Genomic DNA, 15,552 nt, shown 5'->3' with positions numbered 1-15,552 from the left:
CTGCTCATCTTGTCAGAGGGCCACACAGAAGGATGGCTGACAGTTCTCTCCCTCAGGCTTGGACAGTATGTCAGAATGTGGTGGATGGGCTGCACATAACTATACCATATAATTGCAATGTTAATTGTTGACTCTGCTCCAAATCAGCTAAATTATGAGGCTTTATGGCTGAATCTTGACCTAAACTCAGCTGAGGCTGAGAACAATACAGAAAATGTATTTGTACAAATCACCATTTTCCAACTTCATCAGAGGCAAGCAAGAATATACACCCATCTTTGTGGAAAATGATCAATGAAATATTTGACCCTTACCCAAATGAAATCAAAAAGAAACAGAATTTTTGCATTTCCATTTCCATTTAGAGCTCTGCACTACTTGAAAAGAGATAACAATTGCAAACTCCTAGACGCTTTAAAAATGTAAAACATTCAAAGTTAATTCAAACCTAATCTGCATTACAAAATAAAATCGTAAACTTAATAGCATTAAAATAAAATGGGTGAAGTGGAGCAAAGCAGTCTGCATATAATCCCAACCATAAATGCAATTAATATATCAAAGATTTTATAATTGTAGATTTAATTTTGTTCTCATTAAAGCAAGTGGCAACTTTCTCATAGACTTCAGTGAGGCTATAATGTCTTCTCCCATCATTATTGTTTCTGTAGGATCGCATCTATCATATTTCCTTAATTTTGAAGCCTCAACAGAAAACGATCACTGTTTGAGCTCTTGCTTAAGAGAGGCCATAAAAAACTTACCAAATTATTTTCAGCAACTAACCCAAAAATAATGATAGCAGTAAACAAACTTTGTAGAAAGACATTTTATCCAGCTTTAAAGACTTCAAATGATAGAAAATTTAGCATATCCTTTGGCTGTCCCTTAAGGTGCATAAGTACTATTCTTGTAAAGAATTTGCACCTAATTTACAGTTGGAATTCTGCAGGCTTCAACATTAACTTTGGGATCTTTGTGTCTACGATTGATAGATGAAAGAAATGTTTAGTGTCAGACGCCACTCCCCTTCACACTTTCTCAGAGATGCTGATTAAAACATCTTTTCATCTTGTCTGCAAGATGCTAAATAAACTGATCTATTTTATTATACCCTCAACCATCTATAGTTTTTGAGACTTAAAACTATTTTTTAACTCTTCTCTGAAAACTCTCCCTTTTGAGTCACATTTTGAAAACGTTTACCCTAGGATTAGAAATGGTAATGGTTGTTATGCCATCAAAATGATGTAGAAATACCATATTTATTTATTTCCTTCATTTTCTGGGAATTATGCGGCCTCAGCATCCTTTGGGTAGTGCCATAAATTGTCTAGACACCAGATTAATCTGAAGGCTGGTTTAGCTAACATTTAACTGGTAGGGAATGGAGAAGTACTGTTCATGATTTGAAAGGAACCAGTCAGACAGTATTTACAAATTCCATAGCCGCTGACATGAATAAAACATGTTTTAAGTATCCAGGGCTTTAATCACAGGTAAAACATGTAAACCATAGTTAACATCAATGCAACAGTTAACCCTCTGCTTTGTTTCCTAATACCCAGGTAATTCTATTGTATCAAAAGAATAATTAATGAATTTCCAAACACGTTTTGCTTAAAGGAAAAAAAAAAAATCATTTGTTCTCTCAATGGTAAAGGCCTTCCTGCTGAAATGAATTATTTAAAATCCCTGGGGATACATCCTTTTCACTATGTATTGCCCTTCTGTACTGGCAATGTATTACTCAAAATGCTAGTGCCACAGAAAGGCAAACTCAGACCATTTTCTAGAGCAGAGTCATACATTAGATCTGCATGTTTAATGCATTAGCACTTGGTTTACCCATAACTGCTGAGCTCTTTTTTCAATCAGAAGTCACAAGGAAATGGTTTTTACTCAGGTCTGAAAATATAGCAAGTTTCTTTCCACAAATAGGTGACAAAGTAGCATAAAAAGCTATCACTAGATATCAATAAACTTCTGAAAGAAATAAAAGTTTTTATTGATATAGGATATCATGCCTATAACCCTAAGCAACATCTGTTTTCCAAATTATAAATAATTACAGACCCTAATCTTTGCATAATTCAAGTTCCCTCCAACTATAAGGATGTTAGAGATGTTGCAAATTACCAGGTGTTCAATACTGAAAAATGTCTGCAAACAACAGCAAGAAACAGGAGTCCAGAATTAAAATTGTGTGTACCAGAATCAGAAATGAGCAAATAATTCACTGATTATTATTTTTTTTACCTGTTCTTTTGTGCTCGCCAGATGACCATAAGCACCAAGCAGTTTTGTTGATTTAAACCTTCATTGAATTTACTCAATTTCTTTATTTTACAGTGTGAGACACAATATTTCAGTTAAAGAGAACAGTTACAGGTAGACAGGAACCTCAAAAATTAACAGCTTCTAGTCCGTTTTTGTGTGTGATAGCGTTGGTTAATGGCATCTGCCAAGGTAAGCCAGTACATCCCCACTGAATCTCAGCTTGATGAAAGACAGACAAAAAGTTTTCAAAAAACAGAACTCCTTTCTCATCAACAAACTCAAATTCATCAACAAACAAGTGGGTGGAATATCCTCACCCTGAAGATCAGGACATGGCATCATATCTCTCTCTTACTGGAAAAACATGGTGAAACAGTGGGAAAAACATCATCCCTACACCCCCATCTGGGGATAGCCTCGCTCTCAGTGGTATCCCTGTAGCTGCTGCAGAGAGGCAGAGGCAGGTGACAATGTAGATATCTTCTTAAAAGTTTAACCCTCTCTGCATCAGCTGAGATAGTTTCAAACTTAGAGGGCTTTTGGAAGAATATTCCTCATTCCCTTCTGCTTTGTAAAACCCCTCCATAGCAGAGGAACTCCTTTCCTTTATATCCATCCTTCTCATATCCTTTTAGCAGAGCTTGTGTTGCTGGATTCAGAGTCATATTTCAGCTGCCTGTCGCAAACTTTGCCTATGTCCAGGCCACGTATTGTGATAAGACCCAGAGGTGAAATGTCTTCTTCACCCTACACCCCCATTTTCCTCGGAAATAAAGCTAAGGCCATTCAGGTCAGAAGGGAGCATGGTGCAGTCTGGTATTTCCTGAGTCTGCATATCAGAGAAGAGCAGAGGTCTGCAGAGCGTATCAGCAGGCTTATCCACCTCACAAATGTGTTACTTACATTGGCTATGCTAAAACTATTTCCTTCTTCTCTAAGGTATTTTCAGCGATGAGTGTGTGTGTGTGTCTGCCTGTGTGATTTCTGGTTTTATATAATTTTATTGGAATTGAAACAAGGAAAGAACAAAAAAATCATTAGGCAATGCCAGAGTTCAAGACAAAGCTAAAAAAGTCAAAACCTACCATGAAATAGGTGATTTCCATTGTATGGAAGCACACATTGGACAAATTAATGTCCTGTGAAAGTCATCTTTAGGTACCTGAGGTAGATCTCTTTAATTTTAATGACTTGGCATTATATGACTTGCTATTGCTTCTGTTAACATTTATTGTAATTCATCTATTAAAGAGAGCAATAAAAAGTCAACAGATTTGTGAAAGAAGCATCAGAGAATCGTTTCAGTTGAAGGCAGCCAAACTAAATGGTGTGTTTTTCCCTATCAGTGCTTCTGTTACATTTTGAGTTATGTTTCTACTTTTCCATTAAAATTGTAGCCAAAATTTTGTGATTTTTTTTAGGGAGAGGCAAATTATGCCTGTCATTATTTAGCAGAACAACAGCAGCTTTCAGGTATATATACAAGCTTTCTGTACATAAAGTATTCAAGTTTAAGCCAGAAAAAAACCCACTTTATTTTTTTTTTTTGCAATGTATCTATTTTTTTTTCTGGGTCTGTTTCCTGTTAATCACATTTTTAATATAAATCCCTGCAAAAAAGAGACTTTAGTATAAAATACTGAAGTTGACCTTTACTTAGAAAAACAACTGCTAAAGGTTAAATCAATGCATTATACCAGCAAAACAGATTTTTTAGAGTAGTTCCTATGATAGCATTTACTACACCTACATAGAAATTTCAACTGCAGAGCTCAAAGCACAATGCCAGCCTTTAGTTTGCCTTGCATCACACCATTGAAGTGTGTGCCTCCTCCTGTGTTCCGGATGAGCAGTGAGGCTGCAGGTCTGTGACAGTCCAAGGTAGTAAAAAATGCTGGGTTTATGGTCCTGCCTGTTTCTCTGGATCCACTACTCATTTACAGTCCGTGGCTTGTCCCTGCTCTGGCTCTGATCTAATCTGCACTAACCTGGGTCAAGGACCTGACCGGGCAGAAACAGATCAGCGGAGCACTAGTGCCACACTAAGGAAGGAGCTGAATTGCAGTGAGAGTGGCCATGATTAGCCTAATCAATTACACAATTACCACTCCAATCTGCTCCTTTCCTCTCGTACTAGGGAAAAAAAAATAAAATCAAATATTACGATATTAAAAATATTTGTTTTAAGTTTTTTTCCTAACCTTTTAGCAGGTGAATAATCATCTACGTTACACCAATAAAAAGAATGCAATAATACCTCCCATTTGATTTTCATAATCAGTTCCCTTCTTTCTCATTCACTGCTATCATACTTGTGAGGAGCTCCATCTAAACACCCGCATACCACCTTGTTACTTTCTTGGGATCACAGGCCTAGTCTGTTCAAATTTTGTTGGCACTTTTGAGTAGGATTTTTTTTTTTTTTATTATGTATTATTACAGAATTTAGCACAAAAAAAACCTTATTCAGGACTAGAGAAATTGGCAACACAAGTGATAAATCATCATAATAATGAAGAAGAGAAATAATACACTGATCATGACTGTAACACCCCATTCTTTATCCTGCTATTGCTGAAGTCAATAGCAGAGCTGTACTGATATCAGATGGCATGAGATTAAGCCTTACAGCAATATTATTCCATTAGATTTTGACTTTTTTTTTTATAAAATGCCTCCAGCATAAAGAAAAACCCTAACTTTACAGCAGTGCACAGGCTGGGTTGACAGTGATTCAGATGTAAATATATCCACAGGGTGGATAAGGTAAGCGTTTGTGTTTATACCTTTTCTCCCAAGACTACTAAGGTGATGCAGACATTATGCTTGCCCTTAGATTGATATCTCTGTTAATCTCAGAACTCCGATCAAGATTAGTTTTCTTATCAAAGTGAACAGTAATTTAAAAGAAAGAGACTTCTATTGAACTTCTGCTTAAATCCAAACAACTTCAGAAAAAGACAGTCTGCCCTGGCGTGACGTGACTTGAGAACCGAAACTGCAAGTTCCTCAGAAACTGCACCTACTTTCATCTATGTGACACTTAAAGCTACACTGTATGTTTATATGAAGCTCAAATGAAATTACTGAGTTTTTAAAGAAAAGTAGCTTTAATGAAAAATCTTAAATATAATTTTATAACCATAATTTTATACTAAATCATGACATCAGCATAGGTGTATACAGAGGTTATATTAAATTTTCATTAAATAAGGAAATCAAATTATCATTTAAATATCATTTGGCACTAGTAAACCCTTTTTTATTATGTGTCTTCTATTAAATTGGTGAGCTAGTATTTCATGCAAAGATTGCAGGCTGCTCTGTTCCAGCTGCGTACACTGGAGCCCCCACTGGATGGCAGTCACATACAGGTTTGGAAAGAATTCAGCATGGTGCTTTAACTCACAGATCGGTAAAGAAACCCGAGGCTGAGTGTCTCTAAAAAAAAATTTAAAATATAAGGTTTCTTTTATTAGGTAATTCTAGTTTAGTACAAAGACAAGCAATAAAAGCAAGTGGACAGAAATCTCCCTATGCCCTCAGCCACTGTTCCCTAAACCCACTGTCTTGTGGTGCATCATTTCATTCCAGGTGCCAGGATTAAAGAAAGGCATCGCTCAAAGCTGTGGGAAGCAATGCAGGTATCCCCTGACAAGAGATGCCAGAGCTGGCAGCGGAGCAGGAGCTGGCTCTATCACTGATCAGAAATGTTCACCCCAGAAAATTGGTATCAACAGCTTTTAAATAGAGATTTTTAAATAAAGATTTATTTTAACTAGGAATCAGAGCAACCCAAAGCTTCAGAAAGTCATTAAAACAATCCACAGCTGAACCCACTGGTATATCTTTCCTTGACTTTCCTTGACTTTCCTTGACATCAACAAGATGTGAAAAATATATGTGAGTGGCTAGACTCAGGTTTTTATTCAGTACAAGAGATCTGTTTAAACTAGTAAATCTCAGCTGTAAAGTGTCTGTTCCTGTTAGAGCCTGCAATGTAACACATCATTGCTCTCATTGCTGCAATCCCTTTTTCCTCTGTACCAGGAAGGAATGCTCTGCTATGCTGAAGTCCCAAGGGAAGGTGAGGTCACTGGAAGGACTTTGTTTTTTGTTTTTTAAATCTGGACAAGGTTACTGCTAACTAACCTGTTCCAAGATGGGGAAAGAGAGGGCCTTTCCAAATCCTGAACACTACCTGAACACAAAGGGAGGCTTATCACACCACAGCTAGCAGGATTTGATATTCTGTAATTGTCCGCGTAATTGTTCACAGTGGTTCATCATTTAGATTGACTTTTCATTTTAATGTATATCCTGCAGACACAACTCATGTACACAGGTACACAGCCTTCACATTTGGCAGGGATGACTTTTTAATTACTTGTTAGTACTTATTTGTCAGTCTGACATTGGACACTTTAGATTGCTTTAGGACATCCAGTATCCATTTTGTCTAAAATCCATAAGTTGATTATAGACATTGATATTTAATTAATTCATTCATATTTTATCTGATTAATGATCATCTGATCAACACCACTGCCTAGATTCCAGATCACTCCAGATTCATTCCAAATATTTTAAAACTCTTATAGACTGATTCTGAAAAAGAAAGAACCCAAATGTTGACGGTACTGAGAGATTCCAATGTAAGTAGTAGTATGCCCGATTATTTTATCAGTTACTTCAGCATATTTTAAGTCATATTAATAAAAAGAAAACCAAGATGAATCCTGTGTATGTATTGGAAGCAATCTGCAGCAGACACAGTAGTTACACAAGGTTAACCTCTTGATATATGAGAGGATGGAGAATCAGTGTTTTGTGGATTAGTTTTCACCTGATACACCTCTCTAAAGTCTACACTTTTCATTTAATAATCTTAAGGGTAAATACCATGACAGATCTAAGCCATTTCTATTTTTGTCCTGAAAGAACAAGAGAATATTTTTTTTCACCAGATATGCCTGCAGTTCCCAAAATGGGTCTGGCCCTTGCAATGTTGAATGCTGGAACCTTTCTCTTCCATCAGGAAAACCAATAGCAAGCACTCAGGTGGAGTCTGTATTTAGTAGGGCCTGAGATGTTTGAGGCTGAGATCTGTTTATTATTTTAACCCTTTGTATTCACTTGGCTAAACATTTTCCAAAATAACTCTTTTCAATTTGAATTTATATAACTCTAATTTCAGGCAAAATATGTATTTCTGCTCTTTATTAAAAATCTAAGAAAAACTGTTCATAAATCTCTGAACCAACTGAAGCTCCTTATTTTCTGAGTAAGAAGATGGAACTATGTTTTTCTACGTATTTATCTCAAAATAATCAGTGTGAATACTAGTTATGATAAATTAAAAATCATTTGTGAACTTTAAGACTTGCCAGACCTTCCTTGCAATTTGCAGAGACTGTTCTTCCTGTCTACTATGTATATATACTTTTCTTCTTGGGGTTTTATGGGGAATTATAAGGAAGACAGGACTTCTCCAATTGTTACAGTTTTTTGAGATGGTTGCCTCTGCAGATTCATGGCACCAGGAGCCTTTACAACTATCTGAGCTCATGGTATTGAAGGGAATCAGGGGATTCAGCCCTTCAGTTCTATGCTACCTGCCATTCATTTACTTTTAGCCACTGAATTGAGCATTTGCAGTATCATTAAAACAAAGTAATCCACAATAATTACATTTTGAAATTAGAAATATGGCCAAAAGATATGGGAAAATATTGCATGCCCCGTAGAGTTGCCATTTCTTGAGAATTACTTTTGCAGTCTATTGTACCCCTCAAAGCCTTAAATCACATTTATGAGTTTCTATCCTGTTTTGTGCCAAGGCAAGGCCAGAATAAAATAAACTATTACTGCTCTGTCCTCTTTAAGCCTGTGTAATAAACATGTGAATCTGAGGAAATAAATAACAGTAAAGATAAAAATTCATCCCAATTACCTTTATGAAATGTGAAACCTAAACTCTATTGAGCTATATTAAACTATGTTAATAGCACTATTACTAAGCATAGGCAATTCATTTTATTACTCTCTTTCTTCACATTTTTCTGTTAAATAGCTAAAAACCTGGGGGAAATATGCTAATGTAACGTGATCGCTGTGGCATATCAGGGACAACATGCATTTCCTATAGATTAAACTATTTAGCTAAGTTGATTACTCTTGAATTTATTTAGGTTTCAATAGGCATCATCACAATCAGATTGAACAACATTCTCAACAAGAAAGTAATAAGCATGAAGTGCAAAAAAAGAGTGCCTTATTAATTTATGACTTTTCTTAGAGAAAAGAAAAATGCCCAACACCTGAATTAGTCTCAAATTCCCAGCTATGTAAATCTAGCTTTAGCAGTAATATAGGTCCCAAATGGTAATCTATTTCTATTGAAAGAAAAAGTTGTTTTATTATTGATGCTGTTGTTATATTTAGCTATTGAAGAGCACATAACAAAAAATGATGTGATTCTACAGCAATCAGAACAAAAATATATTCAGTATAGGTATTCTCCAGGCCTCAGAAACTGTGGAGATGGCAGATATGAAAGGAAGGGTATTTACTCTTGTTTTCTCTTTATGAAAATGAAAGTAGAGTGTATTAGACAGTTTGAGATGGCATAAACTCCATGAAGTAGACCTGATTGATCAGAACTGTAACATGCAGATCAGTTCAAAATACTCATAATTTCTTTTCTCTTTCTCCAGCTTGATCACTATCCTCCAACAAGTTACAGCCTGCCAGCCACATCTGACATTCAGTTCAATTCCCCAAAGGCACTATTCCTAGGAAAAGTTATAGGTAAGATTTCATTTTATACCTGGGACAATGATGTGTGTGTAGCAGGATGCTTGCTGGACACGTGATACAAGTGGTGATACTGGAGTTACACCTAAAGGAGGTTCCTAAAATGTTTATCCTGTCACAGAGGCTGATGAGCATGCAAATAAATAATTTTCTGCCATACATGGTGAAAAAAAGAATCTGTGGGCAAAGAGACCCTTCTAACAGTGTCTTTGTGAAGTTTCATTACCCTCTCAGTGTCAGACAATGGCAATCCAAGGAGATACTGAATTTATTTTGAATATTATCATTCACTGTGAAGTTAATGTGTGCCTTGTACAATGTCTTTATCTGTGCAGACAGCCTTCTTATGCCAGAGCATCCTCTTGTGGCATTACTGTCCCTGATCACTCTGGCAAACCACCACTCTCTCACACTAACACCCACCAGCGAGGTCCTTTGGAGTCTGTAACACCTGCAGCAACACTCATCTGGACATTTCCTATCCCTTTTATGGAATTCATGGTTATTTCCAGTGCAGCAGATGCTGGCCAGCTCCTCAGATGAACTCAAGGCATACAGATGCTTTGGCCTCATTTTTAGAATTCCATTGCTCAGTTTTTCTGGTACTGGATTCTTACATGAATTTCCAGGGTTACTCACTTCAATAAGCAATTCTTCCCAACATTAACGGTTTGTAAGGAGTGCTTTTTTGCCCTTTTCAGAGATAAAGGGGAATTAATATTATTTCCTCTAAGCACTTTATGCAGAGATGTGGTTGCTTGAACTCAGTGAAGAGCTTAATCCATAAAATTGCAAATTTTTCTTTGTTAAGTGGTTAAGGCATTAATCTGTGAACCCTTTGCACTGTTTTTTCAAGTGGTAAAGAAATTGACCACATAGTTATGGGCTTTTTTGTAGATACACTTTTCCATTTGTTTTGTTCTTAAAATTTAACACACAGAACTTCCATGAAATAGGAAATGAAAAGCCTTTAAAATGACTGGCTATCGAAAATCATGAACTATTTTCTAGTACTTTCCAAGTCACTTCTGTTGATAGTACAAAAGATGATGCAGTCTGATTTGGGTGCATTCCCACCTTACTGCATTTAATTTGGGCAGCTGGACTGGAGCTGATGGTCTGACTCTATTTTTTTAATGGCATGGGATTATATTAGCCCTTTGGCAATATGATTGGGGTTTTTTTGCTTCTTCCTCTCTGCTTGTTACTGTCTTTGCAAATCAAACAAGAAAACAAAGAAAAAACCCTTTTACTGTTTCCACCAAAGAAAAAATGAACTTCACTGCAAAGAGATGGATTTCCAGGAGCAAAATTGTTCTGCAACTGACCATGTCTGTTGATAAGCTTTACTGTGCAGATCTTGGAGTCATGTTGAATGAGGGAAGAGCTCCTTTAACAGGGTTATCCAGGTACAGCACTTCGAAGGGAAAAGTATACATAGAATTCAGTTTCCTTAAAGCCTCTAGCTGTCACCTCATACTGACTAGGCATATTTTAGTGGTCTAGAGGGATTAGAACCAAGAGAAGATCTGGATACATAGATCAAGTTGCAATTTGTGCCCATATGTAATTGCATTCTCCAAATGGGCAATATGGGAGTAGCCTCCCATTTCACTGCTACTCTGGCATCACTTGCATTCAGTTTCTGTTGTTCCCATACTGTGCAATTCTTATTTGTCAGCAAAAATGAATGCAAGGCCCTATTTTTAAAGACAGATGGGTTTTTGAAGAGCACTCTGGAACAATCTTACTGGGAAACTGGTCTTCCATCTGTCTTATTTCCATTTTTATTGGTGTTATTTGCATAGGAGCAGCCGCTTCTGCCACAGCTGTGCTTGCTGTGATAGAGTTCATCTGCTCCCCGTCGGAAATGATCCCTTGTACAACACCTACTGCAATGCAACACCTCTCTCTGCTCTAGGTGTTACAATATGGCTGATTAATAAAATGTTGCTTTATAACTGCTCAGAATATTTTCTGTAAAGCAGAACATCAGAACAACAGCAAAATGTTTGAGTTGCAATCAGGGAGAACTTCTCTTCTTTAAGTTGAGATGCTTTCTGTTTCCTTGAAATACTAGTTCAAAAAATGCAATTGTTCACTGGATTGAAAAATACTGATATAAAATAATTTTAACCTTTTGGAAAACTGGAGGTAAAGGCATTTAGTACACAATTCTTACCTAGGCAAAATGGATTATAATTTGAGGTGTGAAATAAAGCTGAAAGATACAACAAATGAAAAATGCTACATGTGTATGTAGTAACAAAAATAATAGTACTAGAGAAATGCAAGTTTCACAAAAATTATAGAAAGCTATTGTTAATGTTTCAAGAAAATTCTTTAATCTGTTATTTAGATGTATTTAGGCTTTGATGGCTGACAGATAAGGAGAGAGGGAAAACCAGGATATCTGAATGATAAGTAATGAAGATGAAAAAGTGAAAATTAGACAACGGGACAGGCATCCACATTTTCATGTAGGCTGCAACTTGCAGCTCATTACTGAGGTAGAATAAAACAGAGGTTTAAATTTTCCATTAAGTGTAGAGGGTTTGGATGCAATACTCAGCTTTGTCTTCACATCCTTTTTGGGTAACTACACCTGTACTCTCTTAGTCTGTACTTTATTATTAAAAGTGGAACATTTCTTTGGCATTTAATATCTATTTATAAGGAATTAGCTAGACATAATTACACGTGATTTTGTAAAAGTATCATTCTGGTGAACAGAAATAATTTGAGAGTTTGTCTAACAGGATATATGATTGAGCACAGAAACACCAAGATCAGACAAGAGTTGCTCTTGAGAGAGTGGAAGGGAAGTAAAGGAAATGTGCTTCCTGCCTTCATTTCTACCAACCACTCCAAATTAAATTGTCTTTTTTCAGTAATACTTGAATATCCACTTGGTAACAACAGACATAATACAAGACACCATCAGACAGATAATCATTTTCAGAACTGACAGCTGTCCCTGCGGCTCACCTCTGCGGGCTCCATTTTTGTCTCTTCCTCAAGCTAGTGCTCTTCAGGGACTTCTAGTATATAGTAGCCAAAAGGGAAATATCTTTCAGGTCTGCCTTCTTTCTTACAAAAGCAGCTGCCACCACTCTACAGCTAAAGAAAGGTCCTAGAAATCAACCCCAAGGGCCAGGATTCTTTACACAAAAAGCAGTTGCCTTGAGAAGAAGTGGTAGAAGGTCAATTTCTAGATATGGTGGGGTTTCCCTGATGTTAATGCAAAGATTTTTTATTGTTACCTAATTGGAGTTTCTGTTTGTTTAGTGGTGTTTGTGGTGAAAATTAAAATTGATGAGGAGACATTTCTCTGGATTCATTGTGACATTCAGCACCTTGGACTGGTGGGAGGTAGGACCAGCTTACATCTAGCAAAGCAGTTAGTTTCAAATATGCAAAGGAGAGAACAGAGAAACTTCACAAAAAGGAGGAGATAAATGATATTGCTTCATGGCTTAGGTACGGTATAGAAAGAATAACTCCTTTTTTCTTGCATGACATCTATCTAAAAATAGACTCTGAATAATAGGAGGCAAAAGTTCAGAATGCTTTGAATATCCAGCAGTGAACAATGGCAATTATTGCAAGAGATAATCATTCTTTAGTCCTGGATAAGATACTTTCTTTTCTATAGAAAAAGCTTGGCAGTTTGGTACTTCAACACTTGTACCTGAAAAACATCAATGACCTGCAATGTAATTCGTCCTACCAAAACCATCACACACTTTCAAAACCAGCTTCAGTGTCCATGTTTCCACACAACTGCAGAGTTTTATCAGTTAGAGGGTTTGTTTCATGTCAAAGAATGAACATTTTATTTCTTCAAGAGCATTCACCATCATTAAAAAGTGGGTTTTGATAGCGTCTATAAAAAAAAATCTGGAGAAGATATATGCATAATCATAATAGGTGCTCAGTTTGGGTACGCTTTTAGACATTGACCTCATCTGATATGAAGTTAATGTTAATATATAAAACACCAGTTTAGAATTAGATGTCTATACTGTAGGGCACTTTTCTCACCTTCCAAATTTTCATCTTGGAAAATAGTACAAGCTGTAAATAGATCATGAATAATATAAAAGTATTATTTTGCTATGCATCTTTGACATGTATCTACTACTGCTTCATGATCATAACGAGTTTAGCACTTCATTATATGTGTTGGGAGTGTGGCATTCAGAGCTGCACAGCTTGAGCTCTGCTGCTCTCCTTCATTTTGCAGTGCAGAGAGACACTCTGAGTGCAGGGTAGCTCAGCCTACTTGCGCTGATAATGAGGAAAAAAACAGCTAGCATGCAGTAAATTCATCCACCAACTTTCTTCAAAGTAGCTGCCTGCTGCTTCATTTCTGAGCACCAGCATTAACATTCTGCACTGTAATCTCACTGAGAATGCATCTCGTCATTTTGGGAGCCCTCCTGCTACGGCAGGTAGCAGTTGAATATTAGAGATGTCCTTTCCCCTGCATGAGTTATGTATGAATTGTCATACAAAAATATAACATCTGGACAATTCTCCTTCTCCTACTCCTCTTGTATAATGCTATCAGCCTGGTTGAAACACCTCTGGGATTTAATATTGCCTTTTTCTCTGATCTCAGATCTGTCTGTCCATACTCACTGTTTGAAGGGTTCCTGGTAAAGGCAGCAATGCTCGACAGCTCTTGTAGTCAAAACCTGACCAAAACAAAAGTCATTTTTCTTTCAGACCTCTGGTGTTGATCTGTCTGGTTTTTCTCTGAGAAATCCTACCTACAAACTATATTCAGAAAGAAACAGTTTCCATCTACAAGTCTCCCATCCAAAGGACATGATAAACACTTTGATTTGCCAGTTTAGTCCCAATAACTTCTGAGGCAGAAATAGGGAATTTTATCCTTTGAGAACCAAAATGAAGAATAGAAGCCGAGAATATTCATTGATTCCTCTCAGCAACCATGCAGCATCTTCCTGCTCTTTTTCAGAATATTGAAGGATTCATCTGCCCCGGCTCCAGAGAGGCAGAAGGTAGACCTCAGACAAACTGGATTAAATTAGATGCTTAGGTAATCTCTGTTGTCATGATTATAGCCAGTTTTGTTCTCCCAAAAATTAGCTGTAGTCATTTACTCCCACAAACTTTTCACTCTTACCCTTCAGGTGATTCTTCACCTCTCAGCCCCTCTCATACTTTGTACTGGAACTGCCTTTTCATTTCCTGTTGTGCTAGTCTCTGTGAAAAGACTTCACTGATTACCAGCCTTCAAATCATCCATGGGCAATCAACAGCTCCAGAAGATCACCTTTTATTCTCATGGTTTTCTAGCTCACATACCAGCCTCTAATAGGATGCAGGAGTATCCTAAATTCCTAAATTCTAAAGTTATTTCCCTTGTGCTTTAACGTGTCTGAAAATTGTTTCATATAAATCACTCAATAGAATCTTGCTGAGAAAATTATTCCATTGTTTTACAGTTCTTTCCAAAGTATTCATCTACTGGCTCTGAAAGAAAAAAAAATAAAAAAGGAAAAAAAAAATAAAAAAAGGAAAGAAAAGAAAAGGAAAAGAAAAGAAAAAACATGATTGTAAGGCAATTTAATTTGGTTAGTGCCATTTTGAACAGAGTATTTGCACAAGTCTTATCTGGCATTCAAAACATTGATAACACTATTTAAAAGCAACAGAATAAAATGAAAACTTAAACTTCAGTAATTGGACTCACCTTTTCCTAACTTCTGTATTTTGTTAAGGTGGCGTATCTTGATTATATAACTTTTCCCTGCCATAGGAACTATAGTGCTTGTAATGTGTAATATCTAATACTAATTTATTTCAAATGCAGCTGCTTTCAAGGGTCAGAGAAAGGAACTGAACATGACAGGGGTATCAATAAAACCTGTCGTTGGCCCCATAAACTTCTAATGGCATAGATAGCAAAATCGAACAGCTCAGAGCACCTTCAAGGCTTATAAATCACTAAAATAAAAAGGACTACACACTCTGAAAATGCCAAAGGTACTCCTGAAAGTATAGCATCTTATAATTTTCCTCCAGGTATACTGAAAGGAAAAATCAAAAATTAGAATAGAATTCCCCAAAGATAACAGACAGAATTGACAAAAAAATTGTCTTTAATAAGCCAAGGCACAAGTCTTAAAATTTTATATTACTTTACCTAGCTTGGGCAATCTCTACCCATAGTTCCAGATATAAAACACTCAAAAATAATGTAAGTATGTAGTAATGATTTGATTAGAAATAGCTATAGAAATAGCCTTCTGGACATATTATTTTGCTGAGGGTGCAGATTAGTAGTAGTAGTAATAGTAGTAGTAGTAGTTGTAGTAGTAATAGTAGATGCCATTACTTGTAAGAACACATACAGAAATTATGTCTAATTCAAAACTCACTCATTGTTTGACAATTAAAAAAAAGCCCAGGTTTTATCTGACA

At 36.4% G+C, this 15,552-nt stretch overlaps 1 protein-coding gene across 1 annotated transcript in view; it reads left to right on the top strand.

Annotated features, from left to right (window-relative positions):
* Positions 1 to 15,552, top strand: part of CNTNAP2 (contactin associated protein 2) — a 1,026,949-nt gene that overhangs the window by 958,296 nt on the left and 53,101 nt on the right. The window contains exon 21 of the mRNA XM_058833182.1: positions 8,997 to 9,090. Coding sequence (XP_058689165.1) covers positions 8,997 to 9,090 — 94 coding nt within the window. The remainder of the gene's footprint in view (positions 1 to 8,996; positions 9,091 to 15,552) is intronic.

The sequence above is a fragment of the Poecile atricapillus genome, chromosome 2, assembly GCF_030490865.1.
Source record: "Poecile atricapillus isolate bPoeAtr1 chromosome 2, bPoeAtr1.hap1, whole genome shotgun sequence".
NCBI lineage: Eukaryota > Metazoa > Chordata > Aves > Passeriformes > Paridae > Poecile > Poecile atricapillus.
The sequence above is the reverse complement of the archived record's forward strand: the minus strand, read 5'-3'. Positions and strand labels throughout refer to the sequence as shown.